The 26,071-nt window shown below is 38.0% G+C and overlaps 1 protein-coding gene across 1 annotated transcript in view; it reads right to left on the bottom strand.

The window, feature by feature from the left end:
• LRP1B (LDL receptor related protein 1B) overlaps nucleotides 1-26,071 on the bottom strand; it is a 1,706,338-nt gene that overhangs the window by 644,950 nt on the left and 1,035,317 nt on the right. Inside the window, exons 19-20 of the mRNA XM_070423500.1 lie at nucleotides 16,277-16,357; nucleotides 14,709-14,876 (exon numbers count right to left, since the gene is read on the bottom strand). Of these exons, the coding sequence (XP_070279601.1) occupies nucleotides 14,709-14,876; nucleotides 16,277-16,357 (249 nt within the window). The remainder of the gene's footprint in view (nucleotides 1-14,708; nucleotides 14,877-16,276; nucleotides 16,358-26,071) is intronic.

The following is a 26,071-nucleotide window of genomic DNA, read 5'->3' as shown; positions in this document are numbered from 1 at the left end:
GAGAAAGAATCACCCGTGCGAATTAAGGTTGAAAACAAGAGTAGGCAGAAAGAGAAGGACCTGAATGAGGGTGTGTGAGTAAAAGGAGATCTGAGAGGAGGCAGGGGCTGGATCTTTCTGGCTTTATCAACACCTATGGTAAGATAAGTTCAATGATATTCATCTACTGGAGGTTTTGAAACAGGAGTTATGATGATATAATTTAATCTATATTATTAAAAGTTCTCAATGGTTGTTATATTGAAAAAATGAATGTGATGATGCTTGAGTGGAAGTAGGAAATGGCTTCCACTGGAGTCCAGGTGAAAAATAACAGATGTACTGTTTGCCTTTGAAAAGATTATAAAATAGTGGATATACAGGTGAGTAGGCGATGTTCTCAGTTACAAAAGCAATGTCATAAGTGCTTTGGTAGGAGAGCGCATCATAAGAACATGCACAGGGAAAACTAACTACACATGAGGTTTCAGATGGAACCCCAGGAATTCTATGACAGAGGATAAGGAGAGAGAGAATTCTGAATCAAGATTAAGAGTCAGACAGAGGGGAACGTGGCATTGAACAAAAGATATTTTGAACAAAGTCAACAGCAGTCATAAAATTTTGTGTAGTTTGTGATGTCAAGAGAGGATAAAGTTAAAATGAAAAAGGATGCCATGGCTAGACCTTGAATAGCCTTGTATGCTATGCTAAATGGCTTGGATTTAACCCTAAAGGCAACTGGGAGTCCAGAAAGGCCTTCAGCTAGATTCGGATATGCTTAGATATCCAGGTTACATAGATCACTTTTGAATCATTTAAACCATAAATAGAAAGGGGAAACATCTCCAAGATTCCTTAGATTTATAATGCATATATATATACACATATATATACACACACACACACACATATATATATATTTCATTCACTTGAACATTCAAGTTTATACTAAAGTGAGGTAGACTATTACACACACACTTTTATGTTTCTTCTCTTCCCCTCTTTTCATCCCACCCCTTCACAACAAATTAAATATACCCTAAACTTATTGCTTAATGTCTGTTGGGTCTGGGTATGTGTTGGTGTTTAGAAATGTCGCCTTCTGCCAAAAAAACAGAAAACCATCGTGGAGTTTTATTTCTCCTTAATCTTGCCAAAGGAAATAAGCTTCCACTAACGGTTGTTGATTTTCCCCTGGATGACAAGCTGCATTTCTCCGAGGAGCCTGTGATGACCATTCCAACTTGAGTTCCAGGCCTGGGTGGTTCCCCAGAGCCCCAGTTGCTTAAGCTTCAGGGCTTGGCACACCATCTATCTTTGTAATACAGCTTGTCCCAATGGAGTGTGAAAATGATGACTATGTTTATATGTATATGCTCATGCTGCTTTACTGTTATGTTTTCATGTTGCTGATGCTGGTTATATTTTCAACTAGTGCAATTTTATTGTATTTTTGCCCTGCAGCTATTTAAACCACGCATACAATTTGGGGAATCTAATAAATAAATAAATGCAGAGCCCTGGAGGAAATGTGGCAACCGATGGTGGAATTTATCTCAATATTTAAATGAATTCACGGTGGCTAAAGATTTGCAGTTAAAAGACTAGCAACTGTACAGAGACAGACTTTTTTTTCCTCCTAAAGTTAAAAATTGTGAAAATAAAGATTGCAAAAATATGTTGTTTTTAAAATAGTCAGAATATATTTTGTTTTATAAGAAATGTTAATGCCCTCTTGAGAAAATAGCTGATAATAGTATGACAAATATAATGAATTATTTAAATTGTAAAACCAATCTGGGGAGAAAAACTTTTTAAATTTGTTTTAATGGAGTTTATAACTTACATTCATTGTAAAATGCTTTGAAAAGTAAAAACCACCAGGTAGTGCGAAGCTTCCCTGCGTTTCCTATAATCATCATGTGTCAGTCCTTGCTCTGTTCCTAGCTTTGCAATGAATCACTGCAGATGAGTAAGTCCTGCACCCGTGGCAGCTGTTTGTTCCAGATTTCTAGATATTCTCCTCCTGGCCCGAAACGACTGAGATTAGGTCTGGCAGCATATCAATCAATAGTGATTTCATTTACCAACAGGGTATGGCCATAACCTTGGCCTGCTTCTGACTACAGGGACCCTTAACATTCTCCAAAGGAAGATAGGCTATCTCTTGTCTCTAGAAATCCTCAGGAGAATGTTGCTTATTAAACCTACCTTAGCCCTTGAGCTGCCGGCCTGAAGTCTGTGTTGGGGTCAGTGGGGGTCTATTGTCCTGCTCTTTCACATGTAATGTGGGATGGGTTCTCCAGGGGCTGTGCCCACCTAATGGTACAATAATCTCAGCTGCTAACTGACAATGAAGTCAAGTCTAGGGCCTCCATAAATCAACTTGTTCTCACCACTGGACCTTGACCGTGCACAGGTCACATAGATTTTAGATGCCATATCTCTTGGTTATTATTCTCACTGTCCCTCCCTTCCTCCTACCTCAACACACTTCCAATGGCGTGTGTGTGTGTGTGTGTGTGTGTGTGTGTGTGTGTTTTATCACCTATTCCAACAAATTATTTTTATCCCCATATGTTGCCCTTACTGAAAATTATCCTGAGAAAATGTTGTATGAGACTATCAAAATCATTTATTAGTACATGGGACTTAATGGCAAATTTAATAATAAAACAGAGAAAATATTTGAAATCTTTAATGTTTACTATCTGGGTCAGTTAGAAAAGTTGAATAGAAGGAAATGGAAAATAATATATGGATACCTAAGCACAAATTCAATTATATTAACATGAAAATGTTTTTAGTGTTAAAAACACATAGACATGTAGACACTCAAAAAGTATATTGAATACCTCCGAGGCTAGGAATATATCCCAAGAAACCAGAAACACCAATCAGAAAGGATATATGCACCCCTATGTTCATAGAAGCACAATTCACCATAGCTAAAATTTGGAAACAGCCCAAGTGCCCATCAGTAGATGAATGGATTAGAAAACTGTGGTACATATACACAATGGAATACTATGCTGCTGTAAAAAAGAAAGAATTCTTACCATTTGCAACAGTATGGATGGAACTGGAGAGCATTATGCTAAGTGAAATAAGCCAGTCAATGAAGGAAAAATACCACATGATCTCACTCATTTACGGATAATAAAGATCATTATAAACTGATGAACAAAAATAGATTCAGAGGCAGAGCAGCATTAAACAGATTGTCAAACTACAGCAGGAAGGCTGGGGAGGTTTGCAGGGTGGGTAAGAGATTAACCAAAGGACTTGTATGCATGCATATAAGCATAACCAATGGACACAAGACACTGGAGGTTGGTGGCGGGGGAGGCTGGGGAAGGTCAAGGTGGAAAAAAGGAGACAAACGTACTACTCTTTGTAATATTTTAAGCAATAAAAAAATAAAAAAAAGTATATTGAAAAAAATTCAATTTAGCATACTAAGTATCCCCCAGTAAGTTAAAGTATTAAAGTGAAAACTATGAAACAAAACATTGTTTGCAGTTCATTAAACTTTAAGTTTTGATATCTGGAACTCTACCATGAGCATTTCATTTAGAATTGAATATATCATGGGAGTGATGGAATTCTACATTATCTAAATCTAAGTGACCAGAATGTATTAATCAGTCAAATTGGCTAAAATTGAGAATTTTTTTTTCTATTTACTGTTCAAATTAAGCAGTCTCCTTAACAGATATGGTTGATGTTAAATATTAAATAAAACAGATTGTGACATGGATTGTGATGCGTATATCGCATTTGGAATTTTATTTTTTGGCATAGCACTATGCCTAGCTCACAGTGGGCATCAAATATTTACTGGAAAAAGAATTTAAAGATGCCATGATTTAATTTGATATTTTGATGAAGGACATCTATAATAATAAAAGCATAATATGCTAATTAGACTGGACAAAGCCACAGCAGCAGGGGCCAAGGCCGAGGCAGAGGCAGCAAAGGCGGCAGAGGCCCCCGGGCCACAGCGGCAATGGGGGTCGAGCCCCTTGCACAAATTTTGTGCATCGGGCCTCTAGTTATTATATAGAAATAATATGTATAAGGCTATACATATGGACTATATATATTTGATCGAGGGCCAAAGAATATAATTTAAAAGTTAATGGTTTATTTCTTCATTCACTGGCCTTATCTTTTCCCCATTATTTTTTAACTTTGTATCATAATAAATTTGAAGGTCTCTGGAACTAGGGCATCTAGAATTACTCAGGATTATAGCTCCTTTAGAATGTGTCTCTATGTACTTTCTTTTTTTAAAATAAGGGATAAACCAGCAAGCTATGACCTGCATACTAATTCTTGTCCACTACCATTTTTTATAAATAAAATTTTATTGGAACACAGTCATGATTTGAGGATATATAGAATATGGCTTTTTTTGTGTGTGTGCTAAAACAGTGGACTTGGTAGATGCAATAGGCAAAGACTAAAATATTTACTACCTGAGCCATTACAGAAAAGATTTGGTGACCCCTGTGTAAAATGTCCTAAATTCTGTTTATGATTCACAGAACAGCTGATTCAAGTGCATGCATATCAGCAATAACAGTGTGTTGTGCTGAAAGATTCTGATATGAGTGAATATTCCATGCCAGGAAGGTTGCAGTGGTTTAAGTGGATTATTTTATGCAGCAGAGTTATTTGGGGAAAGATTTAGGATGCAGATAATAACAATCAATTAATGGTGCACAAATGCCAACATAACACTGAAATGGTTTCCCTAGCAAAAAGTGAATGAATGTGATTAGCACATTGCAGAACTATAATACCTATGTGAAAATTCAGTTGATACTTCACACAAATAAGGAAACAGAGGCTGACTTTTCAAATAGGCTATGAAAGAATCTAACTACTAACCAGGTATTATCCCATTGTTATGTCTTTACCCTCTCAAAAGCATGGGCACTCCTATTGATAAGTGAATTATTTTGTAGATTATCCATGTGCTTGGCCACTTTTCTGTTTGTTTATTTGCTTATTTTCTGCTAAATGTCTTATGTCCTATCATTTCACTGATCATTAACTGCAAATGGAGAATGAGGAAGCAGAATTTAAAGACTATGAAAATTAATTTATTCTTGCCATTATTTTCAACTTTATTAAAACTGCAGAAAACAGGCTGAGAGTCTTCATTAAAAGTAGGGGTTCTTGTTACCTATTGACTTTATTTTTTTAAAATATATTTTATTGATTTTTTACAGAGAGGAAGGGAGAGGGATAGAGCGTTAGAAACATCAATGAGAGAGAAACATCCATCAGCTGCCTCCTGCACACTCCCTACTGGGTAAGTGCCTGCAACCAAGGTACATGCCCTTGACTGGAATCGCACCTGGGACCTTTGAGTACGCAGGCCGACCCTCTATCCACTGAGCCAAACTGGTTAGGGCTGTTACCTATTGACTTTAATTATCAAGTATATTTTTTATAAAACAAGAGATGTTACTCAATTTAAGGTCAACATGCATAAGTGTCTTAATAGAAAAGCGAAATTTATCTAGAAATAAGTGTAGAACTATTACTAATTTTCGGTGTAGTAAAGATGAGAACAATTTGTGTCTCTCTTCCTGTTTTAATAAGCCATTTTCTAATATTTCATTATAATTTTATTTATATGATTACTTTTAATTTTCCTGATAATTACACTGCTAGAAACATAAATTCTCAAAAATAAAAACCCACAAAAAACACACCTTTGTTTTCTTTGCTCTTTTTTTTAAATTAAACCTTTATTGTTCAGATTATTACAGTTGTTCCTCCCCCCCCCCGCCCCATAGCTCCCCTCCACCCGGTTCCCACACCACCCTCTGCCCTTACTGCCCCCCCCCCTCAACTGTCCTCATCCATAGGTGTATGATTTTTGTCCAGTCTCTTCCTGCATCCCCACACTCCTTTCTCCCCCGAGAATAGTCACTCCACTCCCTTTATATGCCCCTGATTCTATTATACTCAGTCTATTCTGTTCATTAGATTATTTATTCATTTGATTTTTAGATTCACTTGTTGATAGATGTGTATTTGTTGTTCATAATTTGTATCTTTACCTTTTTCTTCTTCTTCCTCTTCTTAAAGGATACCTTTCAGCATTTCATATAATACTGGCTTGGCGGTGATGAACTCCTTTAGCTTTTCCTTATCTGTGAAGCTCTTTATCTGACCTTCAATTCTGAATGATAGCTTTGCTGGGTAAGTAATCTTGGTTGTAGGTTCTAGTTATTCATCACTTTGAATATTTCTTGCCACTCCCTTCTGGCCTGCATTGTTTCTGTTGAGAAATCAGCTGACAGTCGTATGGGTACTCCCTTGTAGGTAACTGACTGCTTTTCTCTTGCTGCTTTTAAGATTCTTTCTTTGTCTTTTGTTCTTGGCATTTTAATTATGATGTGTTTTGGTGTGGTCCTCTTTGGATTCCTTTTGTTTGGTGTTCTCTGCGCTTCCTGGACTTGTAAGTCTATTTCTTTCACCAGGTAGGGGAAGTTTTCTGTCATTATTTCTTCAAATAGGTTTTCAATATCTGCCCTCTCTCTTCTTCTGGCACCCCTATAATTCGTATGTTGGTACGCTTGAAGTTGTCCCAGAGGCTCCTTACACTATCTTCATATTTTTGGATTCTTTTTTCTTTTTGCTTTTCTGGTTGGGTGTTTTTTGCTTCTTTGTATTTCAAATCTTTGACTTGATTCTTGCTATCCTCTAGTCTGCTGTTGGAACTCTGTATAATATCCTTTATTTCAGTCAGTGTATGCTTAATTTCTAGTTGGTCCTTTTTCATAACCTCGAGGGTCTCACTAGATTTCTTGAGGGTCTCACTAAGTTTATTGGCAGTCTCACTAGACTTATTGAGAGTCTTACTAAATTTATTGGCAATTTCTAGAAAATTCTTGAAAGACCTTATAAGTGTGGTTTTGAACTCTATATTCAGTAGTTTGCTTTCCTCCATTTCTGTCATTTGTGACCTGTTTCTTTGTCTCTGCATTTTTTATGCTTCCCTGTGTTGATAGAGTGGCTTTCTGTGCTAGGTGTCCTATAGGGCCCAGTGGCTCAGCCTCCCCAATTACCAGAGGTGGATACTCTTGGTGCACCCCTTTGTGGGCTTTGTGCACAGTCTTGCTGTAGTTAAGCCTTCATTGTTGTAGGTATCACTGGGAGGAATTGACCTCCAGGCCAATTGGCTGTGAGAATCAGCTCTGTCTGCAGTGGAAGAGCTTCTGTGCTGGAGACATCCTTCTGGGGCAAGACTTGCTTCAGTGGGGCTTTGGCGCTCACTGAGTCTGCCCCCTGAGTGTGTCCCTTATGGATCTGAGGAGTTGTAATCTGGATGGTCCCACTCTGACTACTGGGTACACTGGTTCTTGGATCTTTAAGGAGGTGCTAATTTAGACTCTGCCTGAGGCTACCCAGCAAGAGCCCAGCTGTGAAGCAATGGAAGTTGCTGTGGGGCCTTGGGCCTTCTTTTGGATGTTCTGGCTTTCTCTGACCCAGCTGTAGTTTGTTAGGTAATTTTAGATTGCAAAGGGCCAGGCCTTTTCATATGCAAAAGCCTCTGTGCACAGCTTGGGTGTGGCGGGGGGGCGGTGTGTCTCAGGGGATCAACAGGGCGGAGCAAGCAGCTATGGCTGCTCCTCAGTCCTACCCTAAGAGGCCCCTCTTCTCACTGTCCCGGTAATCGCTGCAAGCACCTCTGAGAGAAAGCCGCCCTCCAGTTCCGAAAGAAGCCAGACAGTCCAGTTTCTCCCTGTATGAGTCTGGGTCCCCAGAAACTCACCTGGAACTGGAGTTCAGAGCAGTCGGGAGCTTGAGACTCCCTCCCGATTGAAAAAGACAACCGTGTCCTCAGCTGCCAGCCCTTTCCACACGTTTCCATACCTCTGCTCTTTACTTCTGCACCTCCTCTGAGTCTCAGTGTGCTTTTCTCTTTCCTTCTAGTTGTAGAATTTCCACTCAGCCAGCCTTCCTGTGGTTCTGGATGATGTTCGTTTTGTCTTTTAGTTGTATTTTTGAAGTGGTTGTGTGAGGCAGCAATTTCTGGTTTTTACCTATGCCACCATCTTGGTTTCTCCTCTGTTTTCTTTGCTCTTGATATTAAAGTTGTTTGCAGTATTAAGGTTAAAATTTCCTTTAAGGAGCTATTTTGTTTGGTAGAACAAAAGGAGGCTTCTTATGGATAAATTCCACTAATAATTAACATTGTTTTGCTATCTCAGTATTAACATTCCTTAAGGAAAATAAACCAATCAGTGAGAGATAAACTTAAACCAGGTAATTTCTATCTTATTGAAAACAGATATTATACTTCTCTAAAACTAGGTAGAGTCTACATTTATTTTAAAATGTATTCTATCTAGGGAACAATCCATGTTTTTAATAAAAAATTAGGACAGATGATTATCTGATTTTGCTGAGTCCATAACATAATTTCACCAAATTCAAAGCCAATAGTTTATAAATAAGGGGTCAGTTTGTTTTGATTGTGTGTTTTAGCAAATATGAATAGAAAATATCTCAGGATATTTTCATGAAAGAGAAACAAAACAGATGACTGAGTTTGTGTCCAGTATTTATTGCTATGTGGTTGGGATTATACTGTGCTGCCTAAAATATGATGGTTCAGCTAAGCTGAGATCTGAAGTAGACTGGAAGTCAAAATATGCTAGGTTTAAATTTCCATTCTCTCCATGCTTAAATGTGTTACCTAAGTCTTCAGCTACAAATCAGATTTTGATACCTATACTTGTCTGAGTGGATTCAACCTCCCTAGGTAGGCTATTATCTGTATTTGTTTGGCAATACTTCAGACCTTACTGGATTTTCCTCAAAGAACTTGGCATAATCATTTGTTCCAAAATCCCTTCTGACGATGATTTATGGATCAAAGATCTCAGTCTCACCATCTCTAACACAAAACATTACCAGCACCTTCCAGTATGCAACATATTGTTTTGTTGCATAAGGATAATTTCATCTACCTGAGATCTTTTACTCATCTGCACTATAAAATAACTGAACTAAATAATCTTTCAATTATCTTCCAGTTTCCTAAAATTTCTGAGTCTATAAGGTAAAATTTGTAAAGCAGACAAGTATATTATTTGGGTACCACAAAATTTTCTCTATGGGAATGTCCATAGCTATTCCAACAAGGAAGTTCCAGAATCCAATATGTCAAGGAGAATTGTGTGTGTGTGTGTGGGGGGGGGTGGGGGGGCAGGGGGGGGGGGGGAGTAGAGCGGGAAGAAAACAGAAAGAAAAGAGACAGGCAGACTTACTGTGATTATTGAATGTAATGGCACAGGTCCCTTCTAGTGACCTTTGGGAAATTTCATTAATGCGTTGCTATAAGTAGAAAAATCTTTCTTTTCCCATTTTAAAGAAAAATGGAGTGTGCAATTGAGAACAAGGGTGTAATTATTTGGAAATCATGTAAATGTTAGTTCATAGAAAATTAGAAAAAAAGAGAGAATAAACTCAATAGCTGCAAAAGCAGATATGTGGATACAGGAATAAAGAGCAGACACCCCACCCTAGTAGGTGGGGCTCCGTGGTTGGTTGAGCCTCATCCATTGCACCAAAAGGTCATCAGTTTGATTTCTGGTCAGAGCACAGACCCAGGTTTCAGGCTTGATCCTCAGGAGGGTACATACTGATCTCTCTCTCTCTCTCTCTCTCTCTCTCTCAAATCAATGAAAAACATTTGAAAAATAAAAAGAGCTGACAACCTTTGTTTGAAGCTCCAACTATGTAATCATAGGCAAATATTTTAACTTAAATCTTATTGTGAGGATTAAATGGAATAACAAATGTAAAGTGCTTGTCAACTAATGAGTCACCAACTAATGAGAATATACTGTTCCAGATAAGACTTAAACAAACAAAGAAAATAATAAAAGATTAGAAAGACATCCTATTTTATTTTATTAAATCTTGGGTTGAAATTGCAAATATTTATTAGATGAATGAAATAAGTTACATTGTATTAAGAAAATGCACATGACCAAATAAGTGTACCTAGGTCTTATTCATCTTCATGAAAACAAACTCCAGGATTTGGAGGTGAAGTGAGGAAACAGATAAAAGTTACAAGATAAATAAGACAAAACAAATAAAGGGTGAATTCTGTAAGTAAAAAAATTTTTTTTCAAGATATAGACTCTTTCTCTCAATAATTATTTACTGAGCATTCACTGTGCGGTAAGTATTGTACTTGACTACAAAACTACAAAGAAAGTTATTCTCGTTTTCTTATTAAATTTGGGAACAAGGAAATAGTAAGGTGAAAAAATCAATGATGAACGGATGGGGACAGAGCTCAAAAGGAAAGCAGAAATTTCCAAAGCAGAAGCAAAGTTAAACATCAACAGCAGACAAATGGGAGCATGTATGAGAGTGAATATTAATAATGTTATACATTTAACTGCTTAATGGATTTGGGAACTTGTTAAAATTATTATTAATAGATAAAAAGTGAAGGCCAAGCCCTGACTGGTTTGGCTCAGCGGATAGAGCGTCAGCTTGCGAACTTAAGGGTCCCAGGTTCGATTCTGGTCAAGGGTATGTACCTTGGTTGTGCGCACATCCCCTGTAGGGAGTGTACAGGAGGCAGCTGATCGATGTTTCTCTCTCATCGATGTTTCTAACTCTCTATCCCTCTCTCTTCCTCTCAGTAAAAAAAAAATCAAAAAAATATATATTTTTTAAAAAAGTGAAGGCCAATACATTCTTAGTTTCAAATTTGCATATTATTTGTATTCAAAATATAAATAAGAGATCACATGTGTTCCAGCATCACCCAGTTCAGGCATCTAGTGCAGTAGGCAGTAAATATCCCCTTTTCAGACAGCTGAACAAAAGGCATTAAAGACAATTACCATAAATCTTTACTTTCTTCAAAGCAAAGGAAAATCTAATTCTTTGAGGGATATTTATGTTCTGTTTAGCATAAATTACAAAATTGAGGCAAAATCTATTCTAGGGGATATGTGTCCCCTTCTCCATCAGCTCCATGTTGAAACTATTTGATATAATTTTTACAATAATTTCAGAATGAAATTGCCCAGAGGGAATAGCTGTCTAATGATACTGAACAATTTTCATGTGTTTGCTTCAGAAATGCTTATTTTTTGGATGAAATATGATTGAGACTGTTCCCAAAGAGTATAAGAATGAAAGTTTACATAATTCACATGAATTAAACTGTCAACAATGAGAAAAGATTAATTCTATGGAGCTGTATTTTGTAGATGTGACATATGTCCAGCGTTTTGTTTTTGTTTTGTTTTTTAACATTTCAGCCAGCGAGTTAAAGACTTGTAATAAAAGACTAGATTCTCGTTTTAACTTTATTCCTGATATCCCTACAAGTGAAATAATTTTTTTTAAAACCTTTCAATGCTTAAGTAAATAAACAGTACTGAGTCTGTAGAGGAAAATTCCTCATACCAAATTTTTGAGGTTCAGCCTCACCTATTTTTCCACTTGGAAAAAAAATGATTTACCCAGTAGATTTATAAATGGGTCATTGTAGAAATATATTTTACTGATCAAAGGATTCAGAATAAAAAAGAAACCAGAGCTAAATGAATGAGAAACAGGCATTTAAACAAAGGAAAGAATCAATATGCTCTATATTGTCTTTCTATTCCACTGTTGCTTGTAGTGGTTGTGCACACATGCAAAAGTAATTATGAAAATACAGCACTTTCTAGAGATATTGTATTGTTGTTGGGTTTTTGCCTCTCACTTCCAAAAGGAAGTTTGGAAGTGAGAGGAAAGAGCAGCACAACCTTAAGGGGAAGAGATAAGTGTACATTAATTTAGAAGGGAACTTTTTTCATTTCTTCACCATGTTGATGATGAAAACAGTGATGATCACTATATAAATTCTTTTGTTTGAAAGAAGTTTAGAGAGAATATGAATCAAACTTCAGTTCCAAAATTTTCTGAAGTGGAAATTATATCCAGAATGTTCCATGTCCTGGTTTCTCCTGCTCCCTTACTATTAAAAGTTAATTCAAGTGTACTTTAAAAACAATGTGAGTTGAGAAAAACTACACCATATGCTCTGCTTCCCCAGGCAGTGTAAAGCAAGGTGCTGAGCAATGACGCAGTGGATTTGATCAGTTTTGACAGCCACTCTTGAAATTCAAGCCAGAATGCCCTGCTCTTTCTTCCGCCTGAGGTTTGGGGACTGCATTACATGACTAATTGCATCAACTTACTACTTTACCTTGGCAAGGCCTCACAAACCCTGCATGTACAAAATGGCTTTCTGATCCTCTTGAGCATGCCTATGCATCATAGACATTTTACAATGTCTGTGTTGGCATACACCGTCGCAATAATGATGAGTAAAAGTATTGAAGTGCTTTTTGCAATACTCTGGATTGTCCTGCGCCAAAGTGATCCCAGCTTCTTACTTTCCTTCAATTACATAACCTGTATTTACCAAGGATAGTATTTGACTTAGGGAATCCTAGTACAATTTGTAACCTGATAAATATAAATTAACTCCGGAAGTCCTCCTCATCCTCTGCTTGAAACATGTCCAAGAATCAAGTAGATTATCTGGATCATTTCCTTAGTGAATTTCTACAATCATACAAAAATGCATGGCGTTCACATGGATAGTACATCATTTCCAGTGATCTATTAGTGAAATTGCAGTGCTCTACAGATGAAGGCCATTAACATTAAATAGTCACTGATTCTATAATAATTCAAACCCCCTAAAAACTCTAGAGTCTACAGGGGGGTGTGCCACCCACTTCAGAGACTCATGAGGCTGAAACAATCTCTCCAAAACTTCTTGAAGTGCAATGAGCATTCTAACTTAAAGATAAATAGACATTGAAGAGACGGATGGGATTCTAAGTCTGAGATGAAAGTAAATTAACGTTGGGGCAATTTATCTTTTACAGAATATTATGGGGCAGTGCCAGCAGCCACAGATGCACACCTCACGAGGATCTTTAAAAGACATCTGTGCGGTAGAGGGGAAAGGCAGTTTATATTCAAAATGTAATTTAGCAATGAAATGTCAACCACATCTCAGATGAATGTTTCAAATATACAAAGAAAAATTGAAAAACATATTTTCATTCACTTTTTCCATGTGAAATTTTTAAAAAGAATAGCTCATATACACTAGTGAACCAACTAAATTGAGAGGTAAAAGGAAACCAGAGTGAAATAATGAGGAGAAGGAGGGAGGGTTGGAGGGAGAGTTAAAGAGAGAGAGAGAAGAGAAAACAAAAGAAATCATATCAAAGAAAATACTTCAGAAACTTTCTATTTTATAGGTTGTCAAATATTTACAAAAGACTGATATATCTCCTTGGAAAAAGACTGTGAAAATGATTGTTTTCTTATGATCACATAGTATAGGGTTCCCCTAACACTACCATTTAAATAAATCACTTTATTATTTGTCTGTTTGCCTGTTAGAAATTTAAAACAGAACAGAGACCATGCTTTCTTATCTTTTTACCTACCCTTTCAGTCCAAGCACAGTACCTGGCACATAAGAAGTTCTCAGTAGATATTTGTAGAATAAATGAAAGGATGAATAGCATTCTACTTTCAAATGTTACTGATTATATAAATGTTTGACAGCCTAATAGTTTTTTCCTGTTCTATTTGTACATGATTTCTAATTTATTAATATTTCCTTATTGTTCATCGCATTTACAAAGTAACTCATGCAAATGACAAGACCCAATTGCCCATGGATATGCTGAAAGTCATCATCATGATATCCTCCTCCATTAGCTAGCTTTCCAGAAAGTCCATCAGTTGGACTATATCACCCTTTAATAGGAATTATTTCAAACCTTAAGGAAACAAATGTGGCGTGGAAATAAAAGGAAAATTATGCCTTTCTTGTTTTCTTTCTTTTCTTTTTTTTTTCCTTTTGGGATGGATTTGGGGTTTGGTCATTTAGAAGTTAGATGGGGGTTAAAATGTAGTAAGTAAAGCATTTAATGAAACTAAAGCACTTAACGAAAGTAGGAAGTAAAAAACAGAGAAAAAGGTATTAAAGTATAAGGAGGAATTAAGATGAGAAACCAGAGAAAGGAAAGAGTGAAAGAAAAGAGATCAGCACATTATTTTACACAATTTTATATACATATATATTTTTTTCTGATAAGCAATGTATCTATATATATAAAAGGCTAACATTCTCAGTGTCCAACCGTCCGACTGTTCGCTATGATGCACAGTGACCACCAGAGGGCAGATGTTCAATGCAAGAGCTGTCAAGCTACAGTGACTTGCAGTGGCAATTCTTAGGTGACACACCCTGAAACCAAAGAGGAGGGAGCCCGATTCCTTGCAGGGCTGCATGACTCCACCTTTAGCCATGGGTTATGTTGTTGCTGGGGCACTGTCGGCCCCGAATCTGGTTTATTGCACACTTGTGTTTGCATTCCACACCCTGTTTGACAGCAACTTTGCAGAGTGCCCTCTTGCACTCAGGGACCCCTCGGGGGATATCAGAGAGCTGATTTCAGCCCGATCCCTGCAGGCCAGGCCAAGGGACCCCAGTCCCACCCTGCCAGCACCTTCTAATTAATTTCCTTTCAACGTACACGAATCCATGCACCAGGTCACTAGTTTTTACATACAATTCACTCTGAAATACTCCAAACATGATATAACTTAAGAATGAGATTGTATAGATTCATAAAATGACTAACCTTCCTTGGTACAATTGCTTTGGGTTTCATCACTGAAGTCTCCACAGTCATTGTCACCATCGCAGGCCCAATGGCCTGGGATGCATCTGCCGCTGGAACATCTGAACTGATGATCAAGGCAAGAGTGAACACAGCCGACTTCATCACTCCCGTCCCCACAGTCATCATCTGGAGAGAAACGTCAATGTAAACCCAGTGAAAACTGATCCAGGGAGAGACGTTTTATTACAAAATATCTAAGTGCTTTTTTCCCCTCAGAATGTTGTTTTGTTATTGAAAAAGGCACACCAATCGGTGGTCAGCTGTTCCCATGAACAGTGGGAAATTATTTTCTGTTTTATATTGCTTCACTTATGATTTGATACAACTACTAAATTAAGAGGAAAAAATCCTGACTTTGAATATTGAAGCTTAATTTCTATTTCACTCAGAACTGATCAACCACTTACTGAATAAATCTAAGCAGCATGATATAATTATGAAGTGGGACAACAATGGTGACTGTAGGAATTTCATGAAATGATATAGTTAGCAACGTAATTATTGTGGAAAGTTATTATTTTGACTACCATATCCATGCATCAGAATTTATATCTTCCATTCAATCCCTCATTCCCCATTCTCCAACCTGAGGGCGACTGTGTAACACTTGCCCGCCCCCCCCCCCCCCCCTAGCTCATAAGTGTGTATTTACACTGGGAAATTGTTGTACACTACATTAGCAATGATTTATATTTTTTTATTAACAACTATTACAAAAGGGAAGGGAGAGAAATATAAAGTGAAAACAGGTTACACTGAAATCAATAGCTGGGAAAGCATCGATTATATCTAATTCATTTATCTGTATTTGGCATAATTTAGGGTGATAATACAAATGAGTATAAGAAAAAACCCACATCATTTGCACATAAAAAAGCAAGGTGACAGAATTGAGACCATCTGGATAATTATATAAGAATTTAGGATGTGAGGGCGATCTGGCTGCGACATCTGTCACCCCATTGATCGCCAGGGTTGATTCGGCTGATCTGGCTGGCTAGGCGGGTGTCCCCCTCCTCCCTCACCGATCCATGTGCGTCCCTCCCGAAGCTGCGTGCTCGGTCGAAGAGGACGACCTTCCACCCCGAGGAGAGGACCAGTCTTCGGTCAAGGGTATACGAGTAGCTGCGCTCCCCTGCTAGAACCTCCAAACAAGCTCTCAAGAATTTATACACTACTCCATCCTGGGGTACAGAGCATTTTTCATATATATACCTTGGGGAACCTGATTTATCCAGGTCATTTCTTCAATTGTCCCCTTTTTACTTCATGTTTGTAGACTTAGACTGTGTCTGGCATAGTAACTGAAAACAAATGCCTATCCCAGCCCCATGGGACAGATAGTGAGCTCCATTATCCTTAATGCTAATCCCTATCCGTGTACCAGCTGCCCTCTCACCACTCATTCCAGCCATTGTGCTTGACTCTGCACGCCTCTCTGCAAACCGCTCTGAAGGAGGCGAAGCAGCACAGACAGCCAGGCCCCCAATCAAATCAGTGCAGCACAGTGAACATTCGGTACTTGCCAGAGTCGCAGTGCCATTTGCTGCTAATGCACCTTCCACTTTTGCATATAAATTGAGTTAGTGGCTCACAAGTTGGGAATTCTGTGAAAGATATAAACACATCCAACAGGAAAGATGATATAGACTGTGCTTGGCTTCATCGGTACCTCATCTGCTAATTTAATCAGAGCTCCACTCCTATTTTTCCACAAACGATACAGAGGAAACATTAGATAAACACATATAGTGACAGTGACTTCTTGAGGACATAGGATACACGTACTTTTAATATCTTTTAAATGAGCACCTTCCAGTGACTGAAAACCAAGGAGAATCATTGATGAAGGGCTTTTTGGATTCATGGTATTGCGAGTAAAAGGAATAGATGTCAGCTGTCTGCACCAAGGGACTCAGCCTCCTCTCAGAGAGAAACAGCTGGATGAAGCTCTATGCTCCAGTGCTACAAAGTCATGTGCATATGTTTTAAAAGAAAAAAAGGCCTTTTCTGAATACAGAGAGCCAAAGTAGGAGAGTTAGATCTAACTTTGCCTCTGAGAGCTGTCAACATCATAAGATGAAAGTAAAAACATAACAAAGCAACTCAATTAAATTAGTTTAGTTGTTATATAAATTTTAGAATAAATTTAACTTTTTGAATACTGAAAAGTATGATTAGAGCCTAAGTGTTATTCAAAGATAGATGTAAGAAGGAGGCAATCACTGATATATAGAGATGTAAGACTATATCAAAGGATAGACTATATTATACAGCAAACCAACAAATCCTCTGACATAAAAAAAAAAAAGTATTGGCAAGAAAAATGAAAATGCCCAATGTGTGATTTAATCAATACTTCTAAGAGAGTTTTCTTTTGTTAACTGACAAGATAATGAAAACTTACATTTATGTTTCAAGAATCAACATGAATGTTGCCCAAATATGTTTTCTTCCTTTGATAAGTATATCTGATGTTTAGAAGCTGAACAGTAGACATGCAACAAAGAACTAGTATCTACAAATTATGGTTCAATGAGTAAACAACTAAATGCAGACTCTAAGATATGATGAAATCTAATTTTCAAAAAAAGCAACTTCCCATAATTTTGCATCTACAGTCGGTCCCCGGGTTACGTCGGAGATCCGTTCCTACAGGGCGACATAACGTGATTTTTGCTGTAAGTGGGAACCCACCCACATAAGCACCTACGTCACTCACATGGAGCACAGACAGAGCAGTAATGAAGTGAAAACAGTAAAAAACATTTAAAAGGAAGATAACAATTCCTGACCTTTACTTGTGGTAAATAAATAATAAAAAACATAAAGCACATATGTACATATGTCGAAATGACGTAACTTTTTTTTTTTTTATAAATATATGGGAGATGGCGACATAACCACGAACCGATGTACATCGAGTCCGACATAACCCGAGGAATGCCTGTATAACTGGCTAATACACATTTTTAAGTCTCTCTCCTGTAAACTTAGAAGCATATAAACCAACATCACAAGCTTTACAAGAAAAAAAACTGCCCCAGCGTTTGGAAATTTCTGATATTTGGTGGGTATTTTACTGGTTAGAATATTTTCTATTTGACCTTTAAGATTTTTTTTTAATTTCTTAGATTCTAATTCTAAAAAAAAAGTAAAAAGAAATCTGAAAATTAGCTCCCAATGGGCAAACAAACAGACAAACACCCTACAAAATGAATAAGATAATCTAAAATCCCGTGTATCTTCAATCTTTAACAAAATGAGTCATACCCCTTCTACCCACAGTGGTCATGAGAAACATATATGTGTATAATATGTTTTTAAATAATTGCATATCATTTCTGATTTATTTTTTTACATAATACTGAGTTACATCATTTCTCCTGGTAACCTCATAGTCTGAATTCGTTTATAGGACCCAGAGTAAAATTATATAAAGGAAAAAACTTGAAAGCTCAAAGGGCAAGTCACTAAAAAGAACAAAGGCATTAACTGAAGGGACACGTCTAAGGAAATAAGTTACTAATGTTTTATTCCTGTTTTGTTATCAAAGCAGTGTGACCTTTGGTAAATCACACAGCTTCTCTGGTTACAGATTCTTAGTTTGTAACATGATCTCTTGGTCCTCTAAGTTCAAAAGACCAAGAAGTCAGGAGAATCCTCATTGAAAAATGCACAACAGCCAGAAAGCCATTAAGGCAGCAAACTCCTCCCCCCGAAAAAACAAAACAAAACAAAACAAAACAAAAAAACAAACAAAAACCAAACAAACCAGGGTTCATCACCTGCATAACTCCTGGGATTATCACAGCTTTCCAATAGAACACAATAACTGAATTTCAGAAAAAAAACAACAACAACAAAAAACACTTGTTAACAAAGAAATGTTAAAGTTATATTGGGCTCTTCTCTGTTTATTAGTGTAGTCAAATGTGCCATACTATTTATAAAGAGTTCCATCAAAAATTAAATCTAGGGTCATCATAAAATTTAAATATAGGGCCCCTAATTTTTCACTAATGGTGGAAAATACTGTATCTATTATTCTTCCATATTCTATCCTGGTACCTGGTGGAGATAGAGAAATGATGTCTAATGATAATATATTTTACCCCTAAAAATAAAACAAAACCAAAGTTCTTAAAATAAATTTAACATTGCCCTTGTCCTTCTGTATTAGCATTAATTTAAAAGTTGAAAATCGTATCTAAATATTTCATTTTTTTTCTGGATCCTTGTTCTAATAAAATACCATTATGAATTTTTATGGAGTATTAGGCAAAGGTTTTAATGTTATAAATAATATTTTCTTTCTTGATTTTACATAAATATAATTTAACTTTTGATCTTCCTTGGGCCACAAATTGCAGGACACTTGAAAAGATTACCCGATTTACTCCGAAAAAAGAAAAATTATGAACTAAAATGGCTTACATTTTATCACATTACAATTACAGCAAGAAAACTATATTTTATTTCTGTAGTTACTTCAACCTCATCAAATATTTATTATGGATTAATGGACTGTTAAAATTCTTCTATTTTTGCAGGTAGTGTGCTCAATTTATCTATTATATCTTTCACTTAAAATTTATTGCCAGGTTATATGTATGCTATTATGTAAATTACAACAATTTTCCCTCTCTCTCAAGGGCAATCATGGTTGGTATAGTACTTATATTTATCCAGTATACAAAGCTTAGAAGAATGTTTCCCAATGAGGTAGTTTTCAGATCCAATTTATGTTTCTTTCCTGTCTCAGCTCATTTAAGCCCTAAGAATTTTCTTTCTTTTTATTCCTCCTTGACCACAAAATAGATATTTCTAAGTAACTTATTACTGAAGTCTCAAAATCCAGTTTTCATAGGTTTGAAAATATTAGTTCACATTCTATATATGTGAATTTGACCTTCATGACTAAGTATGTGGAGATTCAAGTTAAAATAAATAGCAAGGTAGGAACATTATAGGGCTCCTGGGCTAGAAGAGTGTAAACCTGAAAGAGACTATAATATATTATGTATTATTATTTAGTATTGAGTATGATGTACTAGGCTAGCCACATGTAAGTATTTCCTACATTCTAACCAACAGCCCAGGAATTATTGCTAACCCCATTTTGTAAAGAAAACAGTGTAACGTGCCTGAAGATACATTGTGTAAACATTAAGTGTCAGAGTAAAATCTGACTGATTCCAACATACATTATTTCTTCATTATACCATGCTGATAATACAGTCTTAAAAAAAAGATAGAGTATTTTTGAAAAAGGTGAAACATTTCATTCTTTCTATGGCTTATCCCTTCCATTAAATCTAATTCTGATTTTTACCTATGTAATATGTAATTAAATATAGCTATGGGAAATAACGCCTTTTAAAATTACACAGGTTATAGGAATATAGCTTTTGAGAAAATATATATAACATTTCTTGTTACTGATACTAGTTGTGGCTGTTAATACTGGGTACTTACACCGGACACACTTCAAATATTCAATAAGTACATTAATTTTGGAAAAAAATCATAAGAGAACAGTGTACCACAAATTGTCCTCATTTTTCTGCTCTTTCATTGTTGTTACATAAAGCCTCATTTTATACATCTTATATAATGCTGTATATAGAGAATATAGGCTTTGTAATTAGGCAAACATAAGTTCAAATTCTGGCCTAATTACTAACTAGAGGCCTGGTGCATGGATTCCTACACCAGTGGGATCCCCCGGCCTGGCCTGTGGGGATCAGGCCAAAACCAGCTCTCTGACATCCCCCAAGGGGTCCAGGATTACGAGAGGCTGGTTCTTGGGTGATACACTCCAGAATTGGGCTCCTTCCTCTCTGGTTCTGGGTGCATCACCGGAGAACCACAGCTGCCAAGTCACTGCAGCTCGGCATCTCCTGCGTTGAGCGTCTGCCCCCTGGTGGTCAGTGCACGTCATAGCTACCGGTTGGATCTTCGAAGGACCAGATTTTCCCTTAGGCTTTTATATATGTAGATTAATTTGTGACCTTAAGCAGGTGCTTACCATCTCTAACTCCAGATTCCTATTCTGTAAAATAGAGTGAAAAGCTACTTCAAACTTTTATTCCTTCAAAATATTTTGAGAACTTTACAGCAGATAGTTTTCTAATTTTTAGAGATACATCATCTAGAAAGAATGAATGAATGAGTAGCATTAGGCACTGGGAATACAATGTTCAACACTCATTTCTCAGAGTGCTTACAGTCTGGTAGGTAAAAGCATTTATTATAATTAAACAAGTGATTTCAATATATTTTTATATTATGATATAGGCAGTATAAGGTATTATTGAAACAACAATAACAGAAGCATCTAATCTTAGATATTGAAACCCAGAAGAAGTGTATGCAAGCCGATATAAATGATATACTCAAGTTAAGTCAGATAAACAGGAGAGGAAGGAGTGCTTTTAGAATATTCCAGAAAGATGGCATTCCTGAAGGCCCAGAAGTCAGGGTATATAAAAAGTTTGAGAAACTGCAAGAATTTCAGAATGGTTGCAATAAGGTGTAAGAAAGTAGTAACATTTTTGGAAATAATCATTATTAAATATAACAAATAATCAGTATTATATGTAATAAAGCCTTGAAATTAAAAAAACAAACAAAAAAACACCCCAGAGAGGATGTAGAATGAGACTAATAGAAGCATTAGGAAAAAAGAGTGAGTAGTTCTGAGAATATGGCAGACAAATGAGAAATGCTAAACTAATATTTTTACCCTTTAAAATCAGTACATTATCATTAAGAATAATTTTTATCAAATTACCTACACACTACATGTTGACTTTTAGTGCAAATGTTATGTTTTGAGATTCCTTGTCCCCAGTACTATTTTTGATTTCCATTCACATTCTGATATAAATGTTTCATAAACATCTCTCATGTATAACTAGATATATAATACCTAGATTTTACACATATTATATCATCTTATTTTGATTTGCATATATATATATATAGGCACATATGTATGTATATACATTTATATATATACACTAGAGGCTCGGTGCACAACAATTTGTGCACTCAGGGGGATCCCTAAGCCCAGCCTGTGCCCTCTCACAGTCTGGGACCCCTCAGGGGATGACCACCTGCTGGCTTAGGCCCACTCCCCGAAGGACTGGACCTAAGCTGGCACTCAGAAATTCCTCTGGCAGCCTGGGAGACCTCGGGGGATGTCCACTTGCCAGCAGAGAGCAGGCCTAAGCTGCAGTTGGACATCCTTAGCGCTGCTGAGTAGGCGGGAAAGGTTCCTGCCAACACAGCTGTGCTGGCAGCCGTCAGCCTGGCTTGTGGCTGAGCAGAGCTCCCCCTGTGGGAGCGCACTGACCACCAGGGGGCAGCTCCTGCATTGAGTGTCTGCCCCCTGGTGGTGAGTATGTGTCATAGTGACCAGTCATTCCCAGTCATTCTGCTGTTAGGGTCAGTTTGCATATTACCCTGTTACTATATAGGATAGAGGCCTGGTGCATGTGTGGGGGCCGGCTGGTTTGCCCTGGTGTCCCAGATCAGGGTGGGGGTCCCGCTGGTGTGCCTGATCAGCCTGGGTGAGGGGCTGAGGGCTGTTTTCAGACTGGCCACACCCCCTTCAGGGTGAGGGTCCCCGCTGGAGTGCCTGGCCAGCCTGGGTGAGGGGCTGATGGCTGTTTGCAGGATGGCCAAGGCCCCCAGTGGGGACCCTCACCCCATGAGGGTGTGGCCAGCCTGGGTGAAGGGCTGAGGGCCGTTTTCAGACTGGCCACACCCCTTTCAGGGTGAGGGTCCCCACTGGAGTGGCTGCCGGCTGCCATCTTGGTTGGGTTAATTTGCATATAATCACTTTGATTGGCTGGTGGGCGTGGCTTGGGGCATAGCAGTGGTGCGGTCAATTTGCATGTTTCTCTTTCATTAGATTAGATATGTATCTTTATAAAATCAATGAGGAAATTAATGCTGCTGAAGTGTTTGAAGAATTCATGTTTACTCTTGAAAGAAATTTAAAGAGATAAATTTGTGTTAGCACCGTAGAGGCAGTTAGAATTCTTATGGTCCTGTTGCTGGTGAGCTGGCAAATTCTTCTGGTAGCACAGAGCTCTAGACATGACACAGAGCAAAAGAATCAGTGGGAAGCGGGGATGTAACAGAGATTAGGTAAGACGTTAACTTGGAGGCAGGGACTAAATTATAGGTATTAGGAGAGTGCTTCACAAACCTGGATGCGTATTAGAATCACCTGAATAGCTTTGAAAATTACCTAAACCTGAGTCTATTATAATCAATTGGTGGTATACGGCATAATAAAGTTCCCCAGGTCCTTTGGGTAGGCTTGTATGTTTAGACAGATCAAAGAGATATGTCTAAACCTTGGTACCAGTGAATGTGACCTTATTTAGACCAAGGGTCTTTGCAGATGAAATTAAGGATCTCGAGAGGAGATCACCCTGGATTAAGAGTGGGCCATAAATCTCAAGACCATGTCCTTATAAAATAAAGAAGAGGGGATCAACAGAGCTATGGGGAAGAAAGCCATGTGAAGACAGAGACAAGAGCTCTGGGTTAGGATGCCACAGGCCAGGAGCACCAGAAGCCAACGGAAGCGGAAGAGTCATAGGAGGATTCTCCCCTAGAGCTTTCAGAGCAGGCCCTGCTGACAGCTTGGTTTTGGCTTTCTGGCCTCCAGGGAGGTAAGAGTAAAACCTCGTTGTTAAAGCCATCATGTTTGTGGTCATGAGCTGCAGCAGGTCTAATACAAATTGGTAGGGAATGTAGAAATCACAGAATTTAAATTGTGTGATCTTGGTTTAGGGCAGGGGTTCTCAACCTGTGGGTCGCGACCCCTTTGGCAGTCGAACGACCCTTTCACAGGGGTCGCCTAAGACCATCCTGCATATCAGGTATTTACATTACAGTTATGAAGTAGCAACAAAAATAATTTTATGGCCGAAACCGGTTTGGCTCAGTGGATAGAGTGTCTGCCTGCGGACTGAAAGGTTCCAGGTTCGATTCCAGTCAAGGGCATGTACCTGGGTTGCGGGCACATCCCCAATAGGAGATGTGCAGGAAGCAGGTGATCGATGTTTCTCTCTCATTGATGTTTCTAGCTCTCTGTCTCTCTCCCTTCCTCTCTGTAAAAAATCAATAAAATATATTTTAAAAATAATAATAATTTTATGGTTGGGTCACAACATGAGGAACTGTATTTAAAGGGCCAGAAGGTTGAGAATCACTGGCTTAATGCTTAAGGGAGTGGTCAGACAAGGACCTGCATGGGAGTTACATGAGGTTATTCTTTGGTCTCCTTGTTCTACCCTAAGGGGTTCTGCCATAGGACCAGCTACATGTCAGGGAGCAAATTCCAGGGGAGGGTAAAACCAGATGAGCAGCAATATGAAAGGCCAGGGTTTTAAACCACATGATATGCTAGGGGAGGAAAGGTCACCCTGGGGGCAAGGACCCACCTTACAATACTTGTTCCCCCTGTTTTCTCATTGCTGGGCACCTGGGGCTTTCTGCCCTGGTAACCATCTGTACCTGCTTTCTGTTCCTACTTGGCTCATATCTGCCTAACTGCCTACTATATCAAGTTGACATAAGAATGATCCTATCTAATAAAGAGGGAATATGCTAATTGACTGCCCTGTCCTCAACGATGGTGGTGCCCACAGCCAATAAGGAGGGGATATGCTAATTGACTGCCCCGCCCTCAAAGATGGTGGCAACCACAGCCAATAAGGATGGAATATCCTAATTGACTGCCACGCCCTCAAAAATGGTGGTTGAGAACCACTGGTTTAGGGTAAAAATCACATGAGGTGTTGTTCTCAAAACACAGAATCCTGAATGCAATCTAAGACCTGAATTGAAATCTTTGGGGGGGGAACATTGGAACCTGGGTATCTTTGTTAGTAACAAGCACATCAGGCAATTACTATCCTCAAGCAAGAGGTTAGGGAAATGCTGACTTAGATCAAGGAACTAGAAGTTGTTTTTAATAATTTTTGCTGTGGCTTTCAATATACTTTGCCAGGGTTTGCTTCACTCCCTACTCTTCTGCAGACAAAGCCTAATCAGGGATGTACAAAAGCCCTCTGTAAAAAGATAGATGCAATAGCATGTCACATACCTACAAGAATACTAAGAAGACAACCTAACAGGAGCTTTTCCACCATTTTTAAACAAAAATAATAACATTTAAATATAAAGGTGTGGGAAGAACAGAACAAGACCATCTGGGACACAAAGCATAAAACTGCAGGACAAAGGCAGGGTAAAGAGCTTCTGTTTCTTTGGTTTACATCTTTTTTTTTATGAAAATAATTATTGACATGTTCGAGAGTGAAAAACAAGGCTTTCAATCAAAGTAAATAGAAAAATTATCTTCATTGTAAGACAACTTATCAAATAATAAAGCATCAAACATTTTTGATCTCTGAATACTGACAGTCATTTTGGCATAAGAGGAAGACAAGATTGATAAAGACTGGAAAAGGAAAGTAAATTTCCCTAATTTCAAAAATCAGTGAAAATTTGGAAACTGTAGAGAGGTGAAGTTTAGGTATATCTCTGACAATAATTCTAGGATAAACGTATTAAAACATTTTGTCAGCATTTATAAATACACTTTTTGCTCATGAATAAAATAAAAACAAGACATGGCAAACTAACTCTACTTTTTTTGCTGATACAATGTTTCCATAAGTATATATCATGAAAATGCAACGGAAGAGTACACCTGTATTTTAGCAAAGGTTTTTAGAAATCTCCTGATAAACAACAAGAAGAAAACATGTGTGTAAGATGACAGCAAACCTAGGTGAGTAGTTGGTTCAAATCTATACCCGCAGTTCTAATTGCTAGGTCCGTTTTTCCCCAGAAGGATGTTTATAATTGCTCAGCGAAAGGGTCATGACTGTGTTTCCACAGCCTGTCGGGAGGGGGTTTTACGGTGCCTTGAAGACAGCCAGCCCTTCAAGAACACAGGCAGACCGCTCTCCAGCTGTCCCTCAACCATTCATTCTCTTGTCGACTTATCCAATTATTTAAGAACAATGTTTATGTACCCAGGGCCATCATCCAGAGTCTGTGTCATTGTGTTGCTGTGACAAAAGGGTTGGGTCGGAGAAACTATCTGTGTAGCTCTGAGACCTCATTGCCTGGGGATGCAGTGACTCACTCGGGCATCACTGTTGGCCTTGATGACCACGGGCCCTTGGTTTCCACTGGGGACCAAGGGAAAGTAGAATTGGGTGAGGGATTCTAGATTATTAAATGTAGTTTTTCTGCTGCTCTAAGAAATGCTTGCTGGGGATGAT

Source organism: Myotis yumanensis, unplaced genomic scaffold, assembly GCF_028538775.1.
Source record: "Myotis yumanensis isolate MYYU_CA2020_CCGP unplaced genomic scaffold, mMyoYum1.0.hap1 SCAF_8, whole genome shotgun sequence".
NCBI classification, from domain to species: domain Eukaryota; kingdom Metazoa; phylum Chordata; class Mammalia; order Chiroptera; family Vespertilionidae; genus Myotis; species Myotis yumanensis.
The sequence above is the reverse complement of the archived record's forward strand: the minus strand, read 5'-3'. Positions and strand labels throughout refer to the sequence as shown.